We start from the raw sequence: 24935 nt of genomic DNA, 5'->3' as shown, positions 1-24935 counted from the left end.
CGCGCTCCTGCGCGTGCCCCCGCGACGCCGCCAGGCCGTGACCGCGCGCGGGGCGGAGCGGGGCCGCGCGGCGGAAGCCAGCCTGGATGGGCGGGGCCGGAGCCGGGGCGCGTGCGCAGGGGTGGCGCCGCGCATGCGGGGGTGGGGGCGCCGAGAGCCGTACCGGAGGCAGCGCGGGCGGCAGGTAGCGCCGGGGCCGCGGTGGGGGCCAGGGCCGTGCCGGGCCGGGTGGGATCGGGTCCCGCGGCGCTTTCTGGATGGAGCCCGTTGCTGCCCTCTGGGCCTCACCGAAGCCGAGGCGGGCGTCCCCTGAGTCACCTTGCCGCGGCGGGGCTGGGCCAGAGGCTCGAGGGGGCGTCGGCCGATCGCTTCGGTGGCAATTCCCCGTCCGCAGGCCCACGGGCTGCCGAAAGGGCAGCCCCGGAACGCGGGCCAGCTCTGTCTCTGAGACCGGGTGGCCGGGGGTCTTGCCAGACGCTCCGGTTTCTCGGCCGGGAGGCACGAACTTTTCGGGCGGCTGTGCCCCAGTGTTCCCACGGCGCCGGCACTTCGCCGGGGAGAGGAAGAGGCGGCGGAGCGCGCCCGCTCCGTTACCCGTTGCGTAACGTGGGCAGTGCCGGGGCAGGGGCGGTGCTCGCGCTCCTGGGGCCGCGCAGCCGCCGCCCCTCAGCTCCCCCATCAAAGGTGCGTGGCGGTGGTTGTGGGCAAGGCCCCTCATCTGTAATGAAACATGAAACCGGCCATTCGGTTATTGTTGTTTCTTTGGGGGTTTTTTTAGGGGTTTGTTTGTTTGTTTGTTTTTTCAGTTGGTTTGGTTTTTTAGACTTATTCCACAGACCCATGCGTGTATTCTTGTGTTTCTTTTCACACTTCACACTGTGTTTCGTTGGCTGTTGCCATTTCATCTGGTTGATTCGAATTTAATGTTAAGAGCTGTGAAACCGAGATCGATTCCTCTAGACAAGTCTGTTGTGCAAGTAGAGCTGCTTGTTAGCAAAGAAATTATGTGTTTTGGTAAGGTCTAACCTTGAGCATCTCTTTTTTTTCAATACTGTTTAAATGCTTGCATAAAATTTAACATTTGAACACATAGAACACAGAAGATATAGCTGCATAATGTAAAGAAAGGGAATAGGCTCACAATTCCAAGATGTCTCAGTAGCCTTGTTAAAATGAGGTGTAAGTACAAGAGATTATCACTCAAAAAGGTGAGATTTAGGTTGAGAAGGCACTGATCAGGACGGTAAGGTCCTCCTTCAGGTATTTTCAGTGAAGCTGCTGTGGAGAGCCCCAAGACTACTGAGCACTGTTGTCATTTGTCTCTCTAAAGCCCATACCCATCTGTGCAGGGAGGCAGAAAGGCTTAAGAGGCAGCCAAGCAAAGCATGAAAAATGTAGAGGGGTGGCATGTTTTCAGAAACTGGAGTGAGGGGTTATTATTTAAGCGCTCATTTGATGTAAAAATCTCAATGTAATTTGAAAGTTAGAATAGACTGATGTCTTTCAAACTCTGAATTGGTCAGTCCCAACTCCCAGATTATGTTGTGGTTTACCACCAACTATTATGAAGCTTTCAGGTTATGTGGTTTAGAGGCCAGCTACAAATCCATTATCATTGTGTTCTGTAATGTTTCCGTGGGCTCCAGATCCTCTAAACCCACAGGTATGTATAGAACCATAGAACATCCTGAATTGGAAGGAACCCACAAGAACCACTGAGCCTGTGTACTGACAGATATCTGCTGCAGGTTAGTTATTAAGTCACCGAACAAAGAGTTTGTATAGTATGCTGTGTACATTGCCCAAGTGCTTCATTTTAGGAACGGCTGGCTGTCTGAAAGCAGGACTGTAGTGTTGCATTTGTGACAGGGAAACTGAGTACACCAGTAAGTGACTAAAATGGTGGAGGACAAGTGATAACTTAAATACTTCCACACATTTTGTTCACCTCATTACTTTTAAGATTAGTCTTTCATATAAACAATATGGGGGATAAACAAATGGGGGAGCAGAGATTTCTGGTGTTGGGTATCGCAAAGAAGAATATGAACAAATGCATCAGCAGTAGGAATGGCAAAGAATTGCCCGTAAAATTAAATGAAAGCAGCATCTTTGAAAGCTCTTCTCTTCTGGAGCAGGTGTGCCTTTACATTTATGCAGATTTATTTTAGAAGAGGAAGACTAATTTTTCTCTGGGAAAGAATTTGCCTACTTCTTTACTGTGGGCTTTCTGATGCAAAATCCCTAAATTGTGATAACTAATGAAGTGTATCATCTACACTGCAATATTACATGCCCATCCTTTTGAACTTTGTCCTCTTATGTAGTTGTAACAGTATTAGGAAATGTACGCCATTAGCAAATTTAGGTTTTGCTGCTCTGTGTATGCAGTGCACTGATGGCTACTGGACAGTGTACAGAGATCTCTTTTATATTTTCCAAATCTCTGGAAAAGCTTTCTATGAAATCACAAGTGCAGATGGAAGTGAGATCTGTTTTCCTTTAGGAAAGGACACCTGTTAGGTGTTGATGTCGTTTCCCACTTGGCGTCCCTTTCAGAATGGGTCCTGTCACAAAAGCAATGTTTCCTCATTACTAGAACAGCAATAAGACTCCTATGAATTCTTTCTGCAGTGTAAAACTGTGAGGCCAGCATATATAATTGAATGTAATAGCTGGGGTTCAGCGATTGTGTATAACGGATTAAATTCTTTGAATTAAATTGACAAAGCTGCAATGATGACTGATGAACATTCTTCAAAGATCTTACAGTTTTGTATTGGTGAGGTACTCGGAGACTACTAATCATAGACATTTATTAATGCTTTTGATATAGTTTAGATTTTATGCTGTTGCAGCTAAGATTTTTACAGCTTCCCATATGTTTCAGATCCAATGGCTGTCCCACCGTCATACTGTGACTTGGGAAAGTCTGCCAGGGATGTTTTCAACAAGGGATATGGTAAGTAAGATGAGGATCACCTTCCATATTTTTTTCCTTAGGCATCTTGAAAACGCCTGTAAGAACATGAATACCTCAGAGATTCTCTAATACCTTATGGCAGAAAATCAGCAAAGCCGTGGAGCATCTAGTGCCTTCTGATTCTGAACTTTGGATGTGCGTTATGATAGTACTGCACTGGTGGAGAGTTTGAGGGGCAGGTTACAAGTTTGACCTTAACAATATGCGCTCCAGAACAGTCTGAAAAATGCTGCGCCCTTTATTTACCTTCTTATTTTTCTATTTAAAGTCATTAAATCAGGTATACTAACATAGATTGCTGTAGGAGATCATATGTGGCAATAAACAAGTTCCTGAGGAAGAGTGATCTTTATGTTAATTGGAATAGCCTATTGTTTAAGCTGGAGTACAAATATTTTCACAGTCCATGCATTTGTCCCTTTTCTGGCAACTACTAGGAAGTGTTGATTTTTTTTTTTTAATCTGATTTTGAAATTGTCAGTAAAGATTTCATTTGTATCCCAAATCCATATACTGCATAAAACTAAAATGCACTGTGGTCTGGAGTTCAGGCTTTGCTAAAATCAACTCAAGTTCCATGCTTTATTGTCAGTTACTTCAGGCTTTTCTATTTAGTGCAAGGGCCAGATATTTCCCTAGATTCAGAGCAAACAGAAAAGGAAGAAAGCAATAGTACTTTTGTATATGGCACTGATTGAAGTAAGTTGAAACGTATGTTTTTTGGATAGAGGAAAAGAAAAATTTCTTGCCCTGTAATCAGAAATAAAATGTAAACTATATAAATCAGAAGAGATGGTTAACCATATTGATGGGTCCCAGACTACAAGTAGCTACAGAAGGTGGAGATACTTGATAGTTGGTGTCTGTTATAAGTTATTAGGCCACTTACTCTGAGTTGTCAAAATTCCTTCAATCATCCATCTATAATCCTTGTAACCCTCAGTATGATCAACAAGTGTTTAAACATGAAAATAGGCTGTTTCAGGTCAGTGTACCCTATCTGGCATACTTTGGGTATGTTGGAAATAAGCCTTGTTTGCATCTTTCAGTGAAACAGGCCCTGTGTGCTATTTTATTTTCAGGATTTGGAATGGTCAAGTTAGAGCTGAAGACCAAGTCTTCTAGTGGAGTGGTAAGTATTGAGGGCTTTCAACATCACCAGCATAGCAGTGGAAGGACAAATTCCTGAACTGGTAACAAGTATTAACTTGCTGGCAGATGTGGCTTCTCTCTTTCATTTCTCATTTTAAGATTCATAACTGACTGAGATATTTCTACAATAGTACGTAGCTGATGTAGCAGTACTTCTTTTCCTGTGGCGTGCAAAAATTTTCACATACCTTGTTATTTTCCTCCCTGTTCCATTGACACATCCCAAACATGAGTTTCTTCACCTTACATAGCTCTCGTTTCTGCTTAGGAATGCAATTGAGTTTCCTGGCTGTTACTAGTTTTCATGGGATTTTTAGTCCAGAGGGACTTTTATCAAAAAGGTCAAGGGACAAATAAGCACCAGAGTTTAACTTAACTGCATTTTCACTCATTTCTACTGTGCTTAAACTGCAAGATCTAATTAAAACTGAAAACAGTCCTTCTGCAGTACCCTATATGTACAATTTGAGAGCTTAAGTAAGCTTTAACATTCCAAGTAACAAGAATATTCTGTGATCCCCATTTTAATGATGGAGAAGTGGAACTCCCTTGCAATTTCACAGGAGGGCTGGCAAAACCAGGAATCGCTGTCATAATTTTGGTCTTTAACCACAGGCATATATTATTTACTCGATAATATTTTTCTTATGCTCACTCTGAGTTCTGCACGTCTTACTGCTCAGTGTCGTTCTGATTGGTAAAATGAGCTGCTTTTCAGCCTACTTGGTAACTGTATTTGCCTGAGTTCCCTCCTTTTCTTGCATTCTTATTGTGCAAATGGTGCAGGTCCTTACTTTTGTCTTACTGTATTCTGTCTTAATTGAGCTTTTGATGATTACTTTCATTGTGCACCAGGAACATGTGAGCATGAGGAGCTATGTGGTCTCCATACTGTGGCTGCCTTCACTTACTGACATCTCTTGATAGGCAGTTTTCCTGGCTGGAAGTTTTGATTCTCAAATAATATGCTAATAGTTAATTATGCTGTCTTCTGATTGTGATGGAACATGAACAACTGTATTAAGTTCTAAAATGGGCTTTTTCTTTTCCATGCAATTTTCTTTGGATGTTTATCCAGTTGGTAAGAATAGTGACTATTTTGACATGTTGGCTCTTTATTGCTTTGTCTGACAAGGCTTTCTGTGCTGCATACTAAGTAATTTTTAAACTGCTGAATTGTTTTTAGGCATGTTATTATTCATGTTGTACAGTTTGACTCTGTCCATAGCTCTAGATCTGCTGCATGATCCATGCATGTAAAGCCATTTGCAATCTTTGTCCAACAATCCACAACAAGAACACTGAAAAAACAGCAAGAGGGAAAACAAGATCAATATGGTATCGGTACAGTTGTCTGTTGCTTCAGGTTTTGAGCTTGTGTGTGTTTCTGATGAGGATTCTGTTGCAACAATATAGAGTTTTGGGGATGAAGATGAAGTTAGGAATGAAACATGAGATCTAATTCATACACAGATACTGATAGTACCTCCGATTGTTACGACTCAAACATTTGGGTGTTTTTCTCATGAACTTTAGAAACAACAGTGATACCTGTAGACATAGAAAGCCGCAATGACAGTGTCTGTTGATTAGAACCGTTTCATAGATTGCAAGTGGTTTTGCCTACTAAGTGCGTGGCATTCCTGTAGATGCTGGGCACCATAAACTAAAAATACAATCAGAAACTCTGCTTAACTGCTGATGCAGACTGGTGTGTGACATGGAGCCAGAATGAGTTTGATTTTTCAGCTACAAAAAATTAAAGAAATTATAGTTTGGTGAGATGTTCTGGTTTACACAGATAAAGACTGATGGCTGCAGACTTCTGCCTCTGTGGCTTCTGCTTCCAGAAGCAGACTGAGTTCTTGATGCCTGACAGAATGCTTTGGCTTTTGATCATATGACAATGCAGGGTTTTTTATTTCCTTTGGCTTTGAGACAAGTGTTTACAATCTGTCCTTTGCTTAATCTGAGAAAGAAACCAAGCTTTTTTAATCAATTACCTGTTCTAAGATAAGACAAAAGTTACTTCTGAATTCTGATGCAGGTTTGAGATGTCTTTACACTAAATTTGTGGAAGTGACATTAGAACACTGTATAGCAATTATGTCTTAAGGCAGTCTAAACACATCCTGACTTTTGTCACATGTTTTTGTTAGCTGGCTAGATGTGTTACAGTAACTGCTATGCTGTTGTAGTAGTGCATCAGCTTGTCCCTTTCCTGCCCCAGCAGCATCCCTCATTGCCCCAGACTCTGTGTAAGGAATCTGACCTGGCTCCCTAGCACTTCTCAACCACTTACAGACGGTCTTTGTATCCTTGTATGCTCTGCAAAGTCCAGAATTGTGAAAGTAATGTACGTCCAGGAGTACAATCCTGGAATGAGAAGGATCTGGAAAGTCAGGGTTCCAAAGCTTGGATATGTTGGGAATGGATCTTGCTGTCTCTTAATCACTATACCGTTCAGTATTTAAACTTCAAGAGAGACAAAACTTTTAAATGTAGTGACAGATTATTTATCTTCCTTCAAGGGAAATATTTGAGAGATGAGGATAACAAATGAGAGAAGTTCTCAGATGCTTCTTAAAACCTAACTCATACACCTTGAGTTTGCTACTGTGGCAATATACCTACTCAGTGCTTAATACTTAGCTGTGCATGAAACACTGAGTAGACTGCCTCTTGAGCTATTCCAGGAGAGAGGTATATTGAGACTTCAAGTCCACTAAATAACAGGAAGCTCTGATGTGTGGAGCACTGATTGAATAGCATATTACAAAATACATGTTACACAAAATGCAAAGTTGTTGGTTCCATTACACTACTTGGTGAAAGACCAGCCTGACAGAGACGTCAAGGTGCTGGGTTCAGGCTACTTCCGGATACTGTAAAGGAGAAAAGGTCTGCAATTTGAAGGTGCCTTATGAAGGGTGACTTAGCTTCTGAAGTGGAGTTACTGGCTGAGTTAAGGAAAGAGAAGTTGTGGGGGAAGGTACTAAAGTCATCACCATAGTATATGAAGAGTCTAAATGACAATATCGTAAATGGTAGGGGGAACCAAAATGTTAATCCACAATGTTAGGGTGCAGTAGTCTGTATGAAAAGCATCAGTTCTCCTGAAAACATTTTCACTTCTGAAACAGGGGAAAAAATTACTACAATGAAGAAACACATGAGGTGTTTGGAGAAATATGAGAAAAGACTCTTTTTTTCTTCCTGTTATTCTTCTAACAATGTAACTTGAGTGTAGGATTGCTTTTGTTAAGGGGGAGCAGATTTCCAGGACTGCAACAGGTGCTTTTTCATCCACAATCGGGCCAGTACTACTAAGATGATAAAAGTAATTAGAGAAGATTGTGAAGAAAAATATGGGAATATATACTGTGTTGCATCCCAAGCAAGCATCTTTTTATATCTGGGAATGGAGTCATGTGAAGGTACAGAGCAAATTGTGGAATGTTGAAATAACTGCCATTTTTGGCAGTGAAAGTCACAAAAATAATTTTTTGATGGATAAGCCTGGAAAAAAGTATGGTTAAAGTTAAGATGGGGAAGAGGAAGTAATCAAATCCCATGATGAAAAGTAAATGAGGGTGTTGGATCTTTGTGTAATAGGGCTTCTGCCAGCCTAGGCAAGTTCCAAAGCTCTATCAGTACACCTCAGTAAAAGAAATATTCAGAACAGAGATGCCAGAACGAGTAGCATTTTGTGACACAAAGTAAATTATTTTAGGTGGAGATAAGGAAGAGGAGGATGATGATTTTGAGGGTTCTGTCAAAAGGCCTAAGGGTGTGAGTGCTGGCACTTGACAAGTGGAAAAGCTGAATGTAATTAAAGAGTGCTGAAACTCGTGACCCTGTGATTAGCTCCGCTGATGAGAGCGTGGTGGCTAAAAATGCCAAGCTTGTGGGTTTGATCTCCGTATGGGCCATTCACGAAAGAATTGGACTCTGTGATCCTTCTGGGTCCCTTCCAACTCAGTCTGTTTTGTGATTCTGTGATACTGTGCTCTTGACAGGAGTTCACTGCAACCGGTTCTTCCAACACAGACACAGGCAAGGCTTCAGGCAGTCTGGAGACCAAATATAAGGTCAAAGACCAAGGACTTACATTCACCCAGAAGTGGAACACAGATAACACGTTGGGAACGGAAGTTTCTGTTGAGGATAAGGTAAGACCAAGTAGATACTTTGGAAATGTTTCTTCAGCTGGTATGAAATAGTATTGAGTCGAACAGAAAACAGTGGAGAATGAAAATTGCACAAAAGTATGTGGAATATTTGAAGAAGTTACATTTATTTGCAGAACACACAGGCTGGGAGTGGGGAGTGCTGGCATTCTCAGAGCCATGTGCTGCTAGGTAATGATTTGAGTATGTACAATTACTGCAGTTACTAGGTGTGTGGAATTACCTAGCTGGTTGAATGAACCTAATTATGTAGAACTGTCACTGCTGCAGTCAGGCAAGGAAGCCAAAGACGGGTCTCATAATTTTAAATGCTTTAATGTATAAGAACTCAAGTTCGGCTGCCTTGAGATAGAATATATTTTACAAGGTTGAAGAGAAAGATGAGTGTTTACAGCTTGGAACTGCTTTTACAGAGGGTTGTTAGCCAACAGCACTCTCAAAACACGGTTCTTTTGGACATTAACAGGTTTATGCTTTTCACTTAATGCCTCTAGTATAAGGTAATGATACCAAAGATAGTAAAAGTTCTATGGTGGTCTGCCACATATGGCCATTCATGCTTGTACTTTTACCTGTGCTTTAAAATGGAAAATGCTGTCTAGCTAGAGGGGAAAAATGAGATGGGTATGTGCTTTGGCCAGCCAGTAAAGAAGTACTGTGTCTTAACAGAGTATCTGTAATTATGAGAGAGATGTTTGGGCTACTCTTCGAACTATAAAGAATACGCAAACATGAACTGAGTAGTTTTCTTTCTATCGTTATTTTGTGAATAATTTTCTTGTCAGCACTAGATGTGTCATCTTCCTGCATGTAAAAACATACCTTCAAAGTCTGTGCTGTTAAAGGACTTCATTGTGGGAAGAAAAAGTCCTATTTAAATCCTTCATCGTGCAGCATCCTCAGATGTTGTTATAAATCATGAGGGACACATTATGCTATCTGGTTTTCTCTTTAGACAGGAAGTAGAGTTCTAGTAGTAGAATATAACAAATTATGTTTCAACCGATTTTTGAGCAGATGTGTTTTCTTTGCAGTTCGCTACAGGGTTGAAGGTGGCTCTTGACACTACATTTGTACCAAACACAGGGTAAACATTTTCTATTACCTTTATCTAAGCAATGCTAGAATTTCCACTAACTTCTAAACGTACTTACTCTGTTCATTGTGTAAAAGCCCAGCATTTATTGGAGAAGATTCTGCAGTCACTAGAATCTTCTGCAGACAGGGGATAATACTTAACTCAGAAGGACAAGTTCTGCTTGAAAGCATTCTTCAGCTTTTTGGCCAGTGGCAAATTTGTTGTTTTGCTGTTAGGTACTAGATCTCTCACTCTCCCCTTAAACAACTACGTCTTCATGGTGTTGACAGTCCTAAGGCTGTCAACTCAGTAAACCTTTCTTTTTTTTTTTTTTTTTTTTTTTTCCTGATGTTTTTGGCCAGATGTCTGCACAGTTGAATGAGAAGGTAAAATGGGCAGTGGAATAGGACTTAGCTGTCTTTCTCAAGTCTCATGTGATTAAATTTGGTAGAGCAAAGAAGGGGTGTTTATTGAGACTGCTCTGCAATAGTGACTGGTATTAATTTACTGTTGGGGAGAGCCTGTCAGAAGAATCCTGAGTTTGAAATACTGCTTGGATATGAGGAATTAGAAGCTAAGTCAAAAATGAGACCCCAGGCCTACGTGTGAGTGACAGGCAGCACAAGTGTTCTGCTGTGTCTTGAGTGGAAGAGAGAGGGAGTTGGGGAGAGAGTTAAAGAGGTGAAGTTTTGTTGTAGTTGTGTTTGAATTGGTAGCAAGATCAACAAAGACATGCATTGGAGAGAGGAAGAGGTATCACAGGAGGGACAGAAAAAGGCAGACTAAGTGGATGCTGTCTGGAGGATGCAGAAATCTACTTTTGGTAGAGGAGACTGGTACCCAGCAGTGAAGAAAGGAAAGCAAGTACTGCACAAGGAAGGAACAGTGGAGAGAACAAATAGGCAAAAATTCATTGAAAGACAGCTGTTGCTGCAGGTTTATGGATGCTCCTGAAAGAAACTGAAGATGCCGTAACACATTACACAAAAAAAAAAATTGAAACCAGATGCGTGTTAAAGCATTAAGGAGAAACAATTTTATCTTTCTTGCTTCTTGAGGATTTTAGGGAGTTTGAGGTGATAGGGGGAAACGTGACACCATGTGAATATATGTAACACCGTTGTCCTTGCCCTGTGCCCTCTTCAGCAGCAGTTAAGCTTTGCATAGGAATTACAGTAGTTTCATTAACTAGCCTTAAAGAGATACATATTGGAATAAAACTACATGTATTACATACTTGTATACTACTGTGGATAAAACGGTGTGTTTCTCTCTGCAGGAAGAAGAGTGGAAAGTTGAAGACCTCCTACAAAAGAGAATATATACATCTAGGCTGCAGTGTAGACATTGATCTCTCTGGACCAACCATTTATGGCTGGGCAGTGTTGGGCTTTGACGGCTGGCTTGCTGGCTACCAGACGGCTTTTGATACAGCCAAGTATAAGCTTTCACAAAATAATTTTGCCTTGGGATATAAGGCAGGAGACTTTCAGCTGCATACTTATGTGTAAGTACCACCTGAGCCTAGAAAAACGTTATCAGAGGAGCTGAACTATAGGGAATAGTTAGCAGTAATGGCCTTAGGTCAAAGGTGGGTGAAGGAAAGGGGATGCCGATTTGTTTCCAGTTAATTTATATTCAGTGTTTTCATTTCCAGTACAACTTCCCAACTCTTGGCAGTCTTGATACCTTGTTTCTGAGCAATTTTGGGGTTTGCATATCTAAGAGGGTGATGTTAATGCACTTTATGGTCATCTGTAATTAAAAGCAGTGTGCTTTAATTTCTGTTATGGCACAAGACAAAAAAGCCTTCAAGTAAACTACTGTACCTTCCCCTCTCCATCAGACAGGAAATTTCACCCTCAGAAATGCCCAAGGTGACGGAGAAAGGCATGTGTATCATTGTGTTTGTTTCCAGCTTTCATCACTGCATAGCTCTAGTCTTGGTATTCAAATGGCCTGAGATGCTTGGAACAGCAAGATGGTGTATTTAAACAATTGTAATGCAACAACATTGTTTTCAGTCTTCTCATTCCCATAACCAAAGTCTCCTTTATGTGTTACTTCACACTGACTTACTTAAGACAAGTAACCAGGTTATCTGGGTGGGTTGTTTTTTCTATGTCAGAACCTCAAACTGTATGTCTGTGGCTGTGGGAAAGTCTTGTTCCAAGCAAAACATGTTTTGTGGAAAAAAATAGCAGCAGGAGTCTGCCAGCTCCAGCTAGGAAGTAGTGAGCCTGGGTTCAAGGAAGTATTGGATCTCTTGGTTCATTTTAGGAGATAATGATCAAATGATTGTGGGGAAAGGTTAATATAAAGAGTTACTATAAATAAGGCAAGGCTTGACTCGCTTGCATCTATTACAAACAGGAATGATGGCACTGAGTTTGGTGGGTCTATTTATCAGAAGATTAATAATAAGGTAGAGACATCAGTCAATCTCGCATGGACTGCTGGCAGTAACAACACACGTTTTGGTTTTGCTGGAAAGTACCAAGTGGATGAGAAGACTTCTGTTGTGGTAAGAATTTTGTTACAGAAATGAGTATTTCAAGCTCCCCTAAAAACTGAAAATTTGTGTTATAAAGCAATCACTTTAACTAGTTACTGAGGAAGTACGGTAGATTGCAAACTATAGCTTTTGTTGTGGTTCATATTTAAAATTTGAAATTGGTACTTCACACATCATTCTTTTGAAATTATGGGGGAAAAATCTAAAATAAAATTTTGTCCATATGCAATAGTCTGACTAGTGTGCTTGGAATAATACTGTGCTGGTGTACTGCAAAACGTGTTTTAAAAGGTAATGAAAAGACACAGTGTCAATTCTTAAATCCATAATGTAAAACTGTGTTATAGTTGCAATGGGGTAGGTTTAGCTGAGCTTACAGCCTTCTCCTGAAAGTAAGTTAACCCTTGAAAGTCAGCTGACGTGTGTTTTAATACTAAGAACCGAAGTAGCAAGCATTTATGGACCATTGAACCAAAATCAAAGATGAGAAATAGTATTGTAAACAGCTCAGTAATACAAAAAGGGGATTGCATATTCCTGTATTTCTTGCTCATTAGAATAAAAAAGAAAATCACTTCTGAGTGATTTTAACAAGACAGGCTCTGAGGGACTGTAATTAGTAGCTATTTAAAGGATATAAAGACATAATAGAGGAAGCAATGAAGAACAGCATGGCATTTTGTGTAAGCAGAATTTGACCACCATTTCCTTAAACTGGAGACTCCTGAGAAAAGATTAGGAACATGCTTCTAATAGAGGTTGGTCTACAAGTAACTGAAGAGCATTAGCATGCATAAGCCACCTTCTCAGGGCACTGGGGACACTTCTGTATGAATACTTAAACACAGTTTATAAATACCATGTTGTTTTTTTTTTTCTTGTAGGCTAAAGTGAACAATGCCAGCCTCATTGGAATTGGTTACACTCATGCCCTCCGACCTGGTATGTAATTCTCACTGGTGGCAGCAGATAGTATTAAATACTACACTATGTTTTCATTTACTGTCATCTTAAGAACAGAATACATGAACAAAGGAGCTAGAAGTCTTTACACAGACTCAGAAAAGTAAAGGATGTCTATGTACACAAGTTCCTGTAGCAACTAAGCCACATTACTGAGGTCAAGTACCTGAGGGAGAGCACTGTACAGGGATCTCAGTGTATGATGGTTCTCATGACTTGCTTTTGTAGGTGTAAAGCTGACCCTCTCAGGCTTGATTGATGGCAAGAATTTCAGTGCTGGAGGTCACAAAATTGGGCTGGGATTTGAGCTGGAAGCTTAACACAGCTTTAAGTAAAACAACTGGTGGTGCTCTGGAAGATGAAGGAAAAGTGTACCCAGTGTATTTCAGCCTTAATATTACTCTGAAATTTGAAGAAGTGTGAACTTTCTGCTCTTCCCAAGAATGACTTTAACCCAATGTTGAAGTCCAGAGTGTGCCAGCACAACAAAGGAAGACACCTGAAGGCATGCATGGAAGTTGTGATGTTTGTGCCACATTTTGGTTTCCTGTATTTTAAATCTGTTCCAAAAAAAACCAGAAGAAACTTCAACCTCTCCCCATTACTGTATTGCATTTTGCATGTCCTGTACTTCACAGCCTTTTATAAAAGGAGGTCTCTGTGCTGTAGTGGAAATTTGGGGTTACATCAGAATAAAATAAATTGCTCACGGTCAGAACAGAAGGTTGGTGTGTGTTGACTTGCACCAAGGTTCCATCCAGCTTGGTTTTTTGGGTTTTTTTTTTGTTTTTTTCTTTTCATGCAACTTTAAGTATGGTTAATAGATAATCTGCCAATGCTTTGTTACACGATACCTGTACACTGAAGATTTCCTTCTCCTGTGGTTTCTAGGATAACATTCTTACACCTCTCACGTTTTAGTGACCTGCACAGTGAAAGCAGCTTTTTCCACTATAATGTTATTAAGGGCATCAAAAAGAGCAAACCAAAAGTTTACATGTTTTAGATAATTTCGTTCCCACATAGGAAACAAGTATTAGATAAGTACAACCATTACACTTGAAGGAAAAAAGTGCAAATCAGCAAAGTTTAGAAATTAAGTTCACAGTTCATTAGGAAGGCGACATCTACCAGTGACTGGGTATACTGTTGTTGTTCATTGTTCATTAGAAAGCCTAAAATGCAGCAAAACAGCCACAAGTGATGCCTAAGGGAAAGATATATCAGGACAGAATATCTGCTGTCTTAAGGCACAATTAAGAACATTTTCCAAGCAGTTAGAACAGGCATTCCCTAATGTATCATTGTGGAAAAGTGTGGACACTAAAAGCTAGGCCATAGGTATAACAGAGCAGTTGGTGACAGTAGAAGGCAGTTGATATTCCCTTCTCAGAGGCAGCAGCTTTTCACAGTTGGCTTCCCAAAGTAGCATGGCTTCAGAGGCAACCAAAGTGATTTTACATCTGGGTTTGTTCTGGACTGTTTGTTTCTTCTACCTGAAACTGCAGCCAGCTCCAGTCTAGAGCCTAGAGAATAAACCAAGTTCAACACTAGCTTACAGTTGAGTTTTCTCTAGAATAAATGAGAAGCATGTTAAGAGTTTTAAAAAATTTACTGTGAACAAGTTGGTCAGTATAATTTCATGATGAGCCACGTGACTGCTGTCAAGGAAAACACTTCACCTACTTGCACTCGCTAGTAATTTTTAGTATTCTGCATCATTAAATTAAGCATACCTGCCCACCACTGTACTGCCACCCGATCATGCCAAATTTACATGCAGTTTTGCAGTATTTTCGTACAAGAGTCAAGTGCTTTGCCCCATCCTTTACTGTTCAGCACAAGTTCCCAGCACATGGCTCCCAGTCTTGGCAAGCAAAGGATGTCAGTCAGCAGATCATGAGGGAACAGGTGCTTCCTATCTGCAGCTCCTGCTTTCCCCTTGTCCAAGAGTAAATTGCAGATTTCAATTAGCTGTATTAGTGGTGGCAAAGTTGCACAAGCACAGCTTCAAACCAATGCACTTCCCCCGTCCATTTATAGAACAATGAATACATTACCAAGAAACTCTGCTCTTGATCCTTCATTGTGTCATGCATCATGTTTTCTAGTTGGCTACAAAGTTTCCGAGATTCCAGCAATAGCTCCTCACTGGAAGGGACAATTATTACACTATTAATTTCTATGACAGTGTAAAGAGCTGCTGCCTCTATTGTTAAGAAATATTTCTGGCAGATACGCTGCAGAACACTGAAGTCAGTCAGGTCATAGGCTAGTAATTCATACTGCAACTTGAAAAGTTGGTGGCAGCCCCCTGATTTACTGGACAGAGAAAAGGAAATGTATTCCAAGATGGACTGGGTTCTTATTATGAGGAACCATTGTTGCTAGAGAAAAAGCTGAGAACAGCCTATAAACTTAAGGATGGGGGCAACATGCAAATAAACCAAGGTCTTTAATTCCAAGTGGCAACCCAGTTCATTTAAGCAAGCCAGAACTACACATGCTTGGTTACAGCAGCCTCCTCAATGATGCAGCTCAGCTGCTATGACCATAAAAGACAATGCTTCAACAATTCTTGCTGGCAGAGTACCTCCAAGTGAGCTCAACCATCTCAGATTAAAGGAAGAAAACCAAAAAAACACCTTTACTACTGAGGCAGGGAGAATGATTCCCCATTTTTCAAAAGGAAGATCTGCTAGCCCCAGGAAGTCTTAACTACTAACAGTGCTGACAAAGCAAGCTGAACATAAAGTGTGAAATATGAAAAACCCTGTGTGCCATTATTTCACAAAGCAGGAAGTCTAGCTTCGTAGTGCCAGCATTAGCAGCTGAAGAACACCAGACTTCGCCTCACCTTTTTCTTACAGATTCTGATAAATTGTATGTTCCAGAAGGGACCTGCAGCAGCAGCTGACCTGAACTACCAAGACGTGATGTGTTCATGCTCTCTGGGCTGCCAGTAACAGGACCACGTACTTTACTCTGAAGAAAACACAGAATATTCAGACTGCAATTATTTCAACTAGTTTTCAGCAGCTAGGAATGTGAAATAACTGGAACTTGGCTTTAATACTAATTCAAAATAAAGAAAAGAACCACAGGACACTCAATTTACTGTTATTTCAGTAACCTGTGCTATAAACCATATTCTCAGGTTAAAGTGGAGTTTTTATTTTACTTACACAAGCAATTTTCAGCAAGTTCCACAGTTCTTTCTGTCGTTTCTCCTGAAGCCTAACAACTGTTTCCTCATCTTCACTCATCAGATTCATCACTTTCTCCACTCTGGGGAATAATTCCAATGCCTTCTGTTTGCAAACTACAGTTTTACTATTAAAAAAGTAAAAACTAATCAGATCACACGTGGGCCACTGCAGTCGGAGAACATTTCTGAATTTACTTATTTCCTGTAACACTGCAAGATCTCATTAGCTGTTATGTATTGAGTTTTAAACCTTCTCTTGCTGGAAGAGAAAATGCCTTCTCTCAACTCTGAATAGAATCTACAAAGCTCACCTGAGCTGAGCATAAATGACTCGAACTTTTTTTTCAAAGGTCTGGATTGCCTGGAGGAGCAGTCGTACTATTTCCTGGCTGTCACCGCTTGTCCTCTGATCTGGAATGAGAGCCAATATTACACAGAAAGGTAGATTTATAGGAGAGAGTGAGAAGATTCTTAGTGGATTATTTCCATACTGCTTCAATCCTGAGACATCCAGAACTGAGGATATTCAAGTTTGAGTGGGATGAATTACACTGATTTTTAGCCACCTTCTTCAAAATTTAAAGAACTTGAAATGGAGAGTTGGGACTGTATCAAAGGAATGGCCATGTCTTTCATCCTTCCTACAAAGAAGTGGCAACATATACGTGTGGCAACAGCCTGCTCTGAGAAAAGCTCCAGAGGAGTTTGGAGAACAGCTTACAAAGCACCAAGACAGGAAGGCTGGCCTGGTGTGAAACTGACTCCCTGACTCCCCTCTCAAAAAAAAGGCAAGTTCAGGAGAGTCCATGTGCTGCTAGTGTCCGGGCAGGCCTAGAAGGGAGGTAATGATCATTTTAAAAACTACTACATCTCCAAAGTTACTATCCACACAAGTAAAGCTGACCTTGAGCTAAAGTGTCTTTTACCTCTTGGCTTCTCTCTCAGTCTTCGGTACAGCTCTCTGGCTTGTTCTTCCCTAGATGAAAAAAGCACGAAAAAACAAAGGATTTCCAAAGAACCAAAATTAAGAACAAATAGTTTGAGAACTCAAATCTTTTCTATACCTCTCTGCCATTTCAGACCAATGACAGATGAGTCAAAAACCATCTTCAGTTAAAGTCCTCCCACCCCCCCATAATTTGGGTGGAAGAAACAGCCCTTTCATTGTCCCGTGGTGAGTAAGCTTAGCTAGAAATACTCCTGCATCTGAAGCTCAAGGTAGTTCAACTCACAAATCCTCCAATGTTCCTCCTTGTTTACGACCTAGTGGGCTTCTCTGCAGGTCCACAATGTCTGTCTGAAGGGCCATCATCCTCTTCACTAGCTGGTCCACATCATCCTCCTGAAAGCAGGGTAGAACATAAGCAACAGAACATTCTCATACTTAGAGACACTACCACTCACATTCGTTCTTCCTTTCTCATTCAGAGTTTGAAACACACCAGCAAGGTGCAAACAGCAGCCTTGGCCAAGACAAATGAGAAATATGAGTCATTTAAATTCAAGGAAATTAGGTCGGTGCTCTTGGATAAAACAACTTCCAAGACATTTATGGCATTTCCCCAAGATCTCCCTTTTTACCCTGAGCCTTACAACAGAGTAAGCTTCATGTAGTAATGGACAAAAATGGTGCCACACAAACCAAGGTAATGTGAAATCTGGAATCAGTCCAGACACAAGGAGTTTCTATTTAAGGAAGGGACAATGAAGAAAAAGGGGGAGGAGGGGAGAGATAATAAAAACAAGCCTCTTTTTCTTTATGACAGGCAGTTAGATTTAGAAACATACCCGCCCACAAAGTTCCACAGCTTGCTCCATCTCTTTCCAGGCAAACAGCAGCTTCTCAGAAGCTACAGGAATCAAAGAAGAGTGATTGGCTTTCTCAGGTTCACAGAGAAAGAGGTAGGTGTTTTTGTGAAGATAAGAGGCATGAAAAGACCTGTTTGCCAGATGCTATACTCACTAATTCCAAATTCAATCTGCTCTTTATACTTTTCCAGATCGATCTGGATGCTTGTTTTAAAGAAGTCCAGCTTTGCTTTCAGCTGCTGAGAAAGGGAGGCCATAGAATTCTTCATCTTCGAGAGGGTACTATTGTAACGCAACAGATTCATCCTGTATGGACAAGAAAGTCCGATTAGCCTCCGAAACGAAAAATTCACCAGGCTTCCACTTACATCCGAAGTAGATACTTGAGATAGCAGTGAGGACAAATGTAGTTGTGCTAAAGGCCTCTCAGCTTTTCATTAATTGCTTACAGCTCCAATAGTGGGCTTCCCCACTCCAACAGGGTCCCATTTCTGTCTTCCCTTTCACCAGTGCACAAAGACAGAGATAAGTATTCTAGAGAAACTGCCACCGTACATGGCTGCTCGCTGCCCCTGCTGAAGCCGGTTACAATCCTCTTTCAGCATCCGTATTGTGTGCCAGATCTGACCCCACACCTTCCGCAACTGGAAAAAGTGGAGATTCTTCTTTGGATCCTGAACTGAAAATGAAGAAGGTGGGGGAAAGGGAAATGTACATATCAACACGAAGCAGGAAAGTTGTGTTATCACAAAACAGACCAAGATATTGCTCCTTTGAGGGCACGTTACCACCTGCAAAGCCTAGAGCTGAATAACCCTGTGCAGTTCCCCCAGTATATCAAAATCAAACATTCCCTTTTTTCAGTTATGCTGATAAATTGAATGAATGACAGTCCATTTTACTGCTTCTTCAGTCACAATATGCAAAAGTGCTCTCTACTATTTGTGCATGATACAGACCACAGAACACTGACACCCCTCTCAACACAGACCCGCCCCACCCCACCCCCCATCACGTTCATGCCACAGAAAGTCCTTACGGATGCAGTCAACACTTTCTGGATGAGGACGCAATGCCACTTGAGCCTCATAGGAAACTTTCTTATTATCAAAGAGGAAGAGAAGGTCTGTGTCTGCAGCTGTGGTATCATTCACCTAGAGGAGACAGAAGACCCAATTAGGTCTTCTCAGAAAAAGCAAGCTTTGGTGACACCATAAACAGAACAGTCCTCCTCAGCCAAACACAGAAGACCAAAGGCAACAGGGTGCCTGTGCTACAATGGCTGTTCGGTCTGTGAGGTTACCATGACAAAAGCATGCCACAACAGCAGGGAGTGGTGTGATCTCAAAGTGAGAGCAGTATATTCTGATTCACTCAAAAGCAAGAAAGGAAGTATCCAGACTCACCTTGCTATCAGCTGTATGTTTAGTGACCAACTTCTGAGAAAACAATGCAAGTCCTGCTTCCTGCAGTAGTTCCTGGTCCTGTTCTGGAATTCCCGTATCTGACTGAATCCTGGCCTTCACACTCTGCAAAGTCTCTTCCTCTGTCACAGGGTAGGTGTGCACGGTTCCCGTAACCATGTTCAAAACATGAAGCAACTACAAGAGTAGCATGGCATGAGAAAGGCTGAAGATTTTGGTCATGTAGCAGAGCACAGATTGAGGGACTGAGACAATGACCACCAACAAACTGTTCAAAGCACTTGGCAGACTGAAGACTGCAGACTTTGCAGCTACTTCCTAACATTACGGCAATGTTCTTGTCCTCCATCAAGTAGGAGAGAGGCTACGTGGCAATTAAATGGCTTCAGCTGTAGAATCCTCTATCAGAATGTGGAACTAACTATGCAAAGAAACTATTCACTACTCCCAGCAAGCTCAGGGAGTACTTGTCCTCAAAGAAGCAAGAGAAAAGCACCTGTCACTAACTGCCAGGAGACAGTTCTACAAGCTTCTGCCTCACTCTTTCCTCCTGTCTATGGTTCAAGCCTCTCCTCTCATAGGCTACAGGCACGTGCTCTCTGGAAAATTTTTCAGAGTAATACATACCCTATTGCTTACCTTCAAGTTCAAAATGTCATCCAAAGCTTTGAAACACCCATTGGGTCCGTATATAGGATCTGTACCTCTCTGACGTGGGTGCCACATTAACATGAGTTGCAGCCATTTCTCCAGCCTTCCAGACAAAACACTGAGCAATAAAAAACAGATGAAGATCAGAAGATGTAAAAGTGCATTTGCAGCAACCATATCACCTGTTCTGTGTAGGTAAACTGACAAAACTCCCCCTCCTTCTCCCTCCAACACTCCATCTCTCCCCATCACAAATGCAGTGTTTAGAAGGCAGAAACCAAGACTACACAAGTCTGACAAGCAACAATAGTATGTCCTGGGGTGACAAGACACAGTACTGCCTGTGTCATACACTCAATTTACTCACAGATTAACACAGTAAGGCATATAATATAAACTTGGTCTTTTTGCAGAAGAATCAGTTTATCTCAGGACAGCAATTTCTAGTACTCACCTGTTTAGATTGTTTGGGCAGGGCAAACTGCTAGAAAACTTGACTTCTCCGGATAGGTCTTCTGAAACAACAATATCCAGCTCACTCTTCTGACGCACTTTTGTATGCCTAACGTAAGCAAGTACAATGGTGAAATAATTGCCTGCCTTTCCCAGCCTGCCATTAGTTAGTAGAGTTAGTAGGCTCTTAAAGCTACTCTTGACAGATATAATACAGATGCCACTTTGGTTTCTGTTATCTGCCCTGCAGAAGTCAGCCCTTATCCCATAGAGCAAGTATCAGGAATGCTGAACTTGCTCAGGTTTGTCAAACTCCTGTGAAGGGGGTCAGTTTCCATAAGGGCAAGGAACATAGGGATATTATCGTCAGAATCGAGGGACCACACTTCTACTTCTGTAAAAGGGAAGGTCACATAATGCCCACTCATCACCCAACCACGGCTCACTCACCATTGCACTGGCTGCCAGTTAGGTAGGAAAGGTCGAAAGCCTGTAATGCACTCAAAGGCAAGCGTGCCAAAGCTCCAATAATCCACTGTCACCGTATACTTCTGTTGTTCCAGCAGCTCTGGAGCCTGATACAGTTTACATACATGAGACAAAGCCACCCAGCTCTTAGCTTTCTCTATCCCTTAAAATCTCATTAACATTTGTACAAATGATTAAAGATATTACTGAATGCTGCCTCTCATGCACTTTAAGACCCTCTCGAAGTAAGCAGCATAGATTACTGGCACTCCTGCTTATTTATAACAGACGTAGGTAGCAGAAAACCCAGTGTCAGCAGAAAAGCAGTCACCTTTGCAAGCTTCAGCACCACAAATGCACCCCATACCACGCAAGTACTTAATCCCAGCCCAAAGCTTGGTAACAGTTAATTCTATCCCACTAGAAAGCAGTAGCTGCCTTTCTAGCTGAATTCCTTTCTTACCAAGTACTGCAGAGTCCCAACAAAGGATGTGCATAGGCTACCCTGATCCAACTCCTTAGCATAACCAAGGTCAATGATTTTATGTATTAACTGAAACACACAAGAGAGAATAAGAACGCTAGACTGAAGTCCTGTTAAAAGCACCTCATACAGCAGAAAGAAAAGGTTCAGCTCTTCAAAGCTATACAGGAAAGGTGCCAGTGAAGAGACAGAAACAGAAACAGGAGGCTACTGTAGATTCCTAAAACCACAATGAATTTTAAGGTGTTGTAGCACACTTAGCAGTTATGCGTCTAGCTCCTTCCGATCCTTGGTCAATCAGTACAGCCTGGTTCTTTCCTTAGTAGTTGAAAGTCAAAATGTCAGGTGTTAACAGATGTCTATTACAATGTCTCATCTCAGCTGCACACAGAATATTATTCATCTGACACAGTAACCTGAGACAGGTGTTTTCCTGGGCTGAGTATTCTTGCAGAGGGACCATGTAACTGCATGAAGCACATGCATATTCCCTGTAAGCTTACTTGTCTGTGCAGGTAGAGACAACTGCTTCCTGCTTACCCTTTGCTCTCCTTGCTGCAGCACAATGTTCTCTGGTTTCAAGTCTCTGTGGATGATCCTGTTCTCATGAAGGTATCTGAGAGCAGAAGCTGAGACACAGAAAAAGCTAGTTGTAAGAGCATAAGTAACAGTACCTAGCACAAGCTCAGTAAGGATTCAGTTCTAGTAATAAGCATGGCCTTCACATCGAATCTTGTACAATCAAACATACAATAAAACAATAAGTGTAAGGGGTAAAGTCAGCATCATAGAACTCTGGACACAAACTGCATTCTCACTGGTGTTCCCTCACATCCTTCCTGTAAACTGTAGTAATGCTGGCTAGTTTCCAGTAAGCAAGGACCTCCCCAGACTCCCAACACTTTTGGTAGATGAACAAGATGATAAAACGTCAGTCTAAAATGAAGTCACTAGGGTCACTGCTGTATATTTGGAGAGTGGATTCAGGACTAAAAGGGTTTCTCCATAGCTCAGACAACTGAAGGTACTGCTACCACTTACCAATGTCAGATAACAAGATAAGAATAGCTTCTTCCTGCAAGCCACAGCAATTCTCCAGTTGATTCAGGTACTGCAAGTAAGCAACACAGAATGTAGTCTTTCCTTCCTCTATCCTGTGTGAGGCCCACAGTCCCACATATTCTCAAAGATGCAAGAAGTTTCTGAAACAGCAATTAAGTTCTCCAGAAGCACAAAACTCTATGGGCTGTGACCTGTGGTAGCAGCAATTACAGCTTCATGCCTTGGTTTAATTGCATGGGAGGATAATGGAGCAGGTGAAAGAAGTCACTGTCATCCCATTCTCACCCGTCTATTTGTTCCATCCCTTTGTCATTTCCCCTGTGTCTGACAGTATCAACTCCAATCTGAGGCCTAAGGTCTGTATTTTACCTATGGGCAGATTATAGTAAAGGTCAGAAAAGCCTCAGGATTAGAACTATCATGTGTTATTTCTTCCTATGACAAACAGGAGTTAATCACTTTCAGGAAGGGTACAGCCTGCAGATGCCCCCACCCTACAATGGTCTTGGCCAAACTCACATACTGTTGCACATCCCTTACATTTGCCCGCATTCTTTATGTGCAAACTCCTCACAGTGTCACTTGCATCCAAAAAAATACAAGTAGTTTCACAAAGAAACTTAAGTCTTCAAAAGCCAAAAGTAATATCAAGGACAAAGCCACCAACACCTGTTGAAGCCATGACTAGAATTAGGAACTATCAGGATGTCAAAGCAAAGGTTTTAAGGGAAAACTTCAGTGGAAAACCTGGGATCAGATTAGAAGCTGATCCATTCCTTGGCTACCACCCTAGGGACCTCACCTTTCGGAGGTCTCCACCTTGGCAGTACTCCATGGCCAACAATGGCAAGTCATTTGGTGCTAGCTTCTGCATCCCTTCAGGGACATCACGGGCAGCCACCACATTGGGATGGTTCAGTCTGTGGAACAAAAATTAGGCGACAGAACACATGATGTTCTGCAACTGCTATACAGTTTCATATGCTCATGGTCACCATTCAAAGTCCTACATAGTCACAAATCCTTTTAGAAACTGAATTAGTGAATTCTAAAGGTTTGCATCTTTCACGTATCTAGATTCATTCCAACTCCTGGCATTTCACATGCAAGACTGTGTTTCTTCAATGCACCTACGCACTACGGATCTGCCTAGAAGGTACAGCAACAAGCCTTGCAAAGGAGTGCAAGGCAGTCTGTTGCCACCGTCCAGAAAAGACCCAAACTACAATCAGACCGCTACACCCGAAAATGTTAATCCGACACCCCACAGGACTGCCCCAGCACAGACGTTAAGTCAGGCAAAGCAGCGGCTAGGTAGCAGAACTGTAGCGCTAAGGGCACGGCAGACGAGTCGAAGACGGCAGTGTGAGACCCAAGATTCTGACGCATCACAACGTGAAGTTTTCTTACGCGTGACTTTCCACGCACTTGCCGCCGCAGTGGAACGGGCACCTCCAGAAAGGGCAACCCTTGGCGGCCGGCGGCCGAAAGCTTCTCCCACCATTTCCCTCAGCGCATCCGTCAGATCGGCGCTCCAGGGCCGTCTCCGCCACGCGTCCCGACACAGCGCAGCGACCCCTCCGCCCGGCCCGGCCGCAAGCAGGCACCGGGCTCGGTCCGGCAGCACCGCCGCCCGGCCTCACCTCTTCATGATCTGTATTTCCAGCGCCCAGCGGTCGCGGTTGCGCGGGCTCAGCTCCTGCCGGCACTGCTTGATGGCCACCTGCTCGCCGGTTTCCTGTGGACACAGCAAGGGTTGGGCTGAGCGCGGATCCCGAGCCAGGGCACCGAGGGCCCGGCCGCGGCCTACCTTGTTGTGCCAGCGGATGACGTTACCGAAACCGCCGGTGCCGAGGCGCTCCCGCATCTCCCAGGGCCCGCAGGTCAGCGCCTGCAGCGCGGGCGGGCGGCTCATGGCGGGCCCGGCTCCGCTCCCCGGGACCTGCGCTTCCGGCTCCGGCGTGAGCGCCCGCCCGCCCTTAAAGGGGACGCGCGGCCGGGGCCGTGCCGGCGAGGGGTGCGGGAGTCGCCATCGTCGTGGCCGCGATACCGTGTGGAGTCATCGGGTCGCGATGAGAGGGGTGTACTGTACCACAGCTGTAGCTCGTGGACTGTGTCAGTAAAATTGCAGAGTTGCCGTCTTCTTCCTACAGCATCTCCAAAATTCGCCATTCCGGAACGCACGATTTGCGTTTCCCACCGCACCGCCCGAGTCAAAGCGCTATTCTGGGCATTACATCGGGTGTGGATACTTCTCCCTCCTGGGCTGGCTGGCGTGCGGTGCTTTAATGCCACGGCAAAGACGCACGACAGAACTGGGGTGGAAAGAGCACTCCAAGAGCTACAACTCCAGCCTGCGCTGGACCAGCCAAAGTCACCGGGCACAGAGGGTCCTGTCAGGGTGACATGGGCCTGCTGTGGGATGTCATGATTTTACACTTCGTTCTGCTGAAATTATCCCGAGGATCAACCTAAAGAAAAGCCAGTAGATGGTG

General features: G+C 42.8%; 2 protein-coding genes across 5 annotated transcripts; one reads left to right on the top strand and one right to left on the bottom strand.

The window, feature by feature from the left end:
• The first annotated feature begins 114 nt into the window (after positions 1-114).
• On the top strand, positions 115-13604 carry VDAC3 (voltage dependent anion channel 3). 3 transcript variants are annotated; one of them, XM_014259565.2, is made up of 9 exons: positions 115-184; positions 2891-2962; positions 4066-4115; positions 8155-8307; positions 9360-9412; positions 10683-10910; positions 11777-11927; positions 12803-12860; positions 13110-13604. In XM_014259565.2, the coding sequence occupies exons 2-9, from the start codon at positions 2896-2898 to the stop codon at positions 13199-13201; spliced, it is 852 nt and encodes a 283-aa protein (XP_014115040.1). In that variant the 5' UTR covers positions 115-184; positions 2891-2895; the 3' UTR covers positions 13202-13604. The 3 variants fall into 3 exon arrangements, with proteins under 3 accessions (XP_014115040.1, XP_087924494.1, XP_087924495.1); XM_088068368.1 differs by lacking the exon at positions 115-184 and adding an exon at positions 225-684; XM_088068369.1 differs by lacking the exons at positions 115-184; positions 2891-2962; positions 4066-4115 and adding an exon at positions 7452-7532.
• Positions 13461-24381, bottom strand: IKBKB (inhibitor of nuclear factor kappa B kinase subunit beta). 2 transcript variants are annotated; one of them, XM_005530783.2, is made up of 21 exons: positions 24251-24381; positions 24084-24178; positions 23243-23360; positions 22420-22489; positions 21919-22007; positions 21358-21447; positions 20877-21001; positions 20428-20535; positions 19962-20091; positions 19305-19499; positions 18938-19052; positions 18454-18577; positions 18053-18204; positions 17878-17939; positions 17322-17431; positions 17016-17065; positions 16401-16500; positions 16067-16214; positions 15739-15866; positions 14942-15032; positions 13461-14407 (listed from the first exon to the last, which is right to left on the bottom strand). In XM_005530783.2, exons 1-21 carry the CDS (start codon positions 24353-24355, stop codon positions 14339-14341), a joined length of 2274 nt encoding a protein of 757 aa, XP_005530840.1. In that variant the 5' UTR covers positions 24356-24381; the 3' UTR covers positions 13461-14338. The 2 variants fall into 2 exon arrangements, with proteins under 2 accessions (XP_005530840.1, XP_087924441.1); XM_088068315.1 differs by lacking the exon at positions 13461-14407 and adding an exon at positions 14476-14822.
• Between the last annotated feature and the right edge of the window lie 554 nt (positions 24382-24935).

Source organism: Pseudopodoces humilis, chromosome 30 (genome assembly GCF_049639895.1).
Source record: "Pseudopodoces humilis isolate 2021_Gansu_Grassland_sample_001 chromosome 30, ASM4963989v1, whole genome shotgun sequence".
In the NCBI taxonomy this organism is placed as follows: domain Eukaryota; kingdom Metazoa; phylum Chordata; class Aves; order Passeriformes; family Paridae; genus Pseudopodoces; species Pseudopodoces humilis.
Note: the sequence above shows the minus strand (reverse complement) of the source record. Positions and strands in the feature narration are given on the sequence as shown.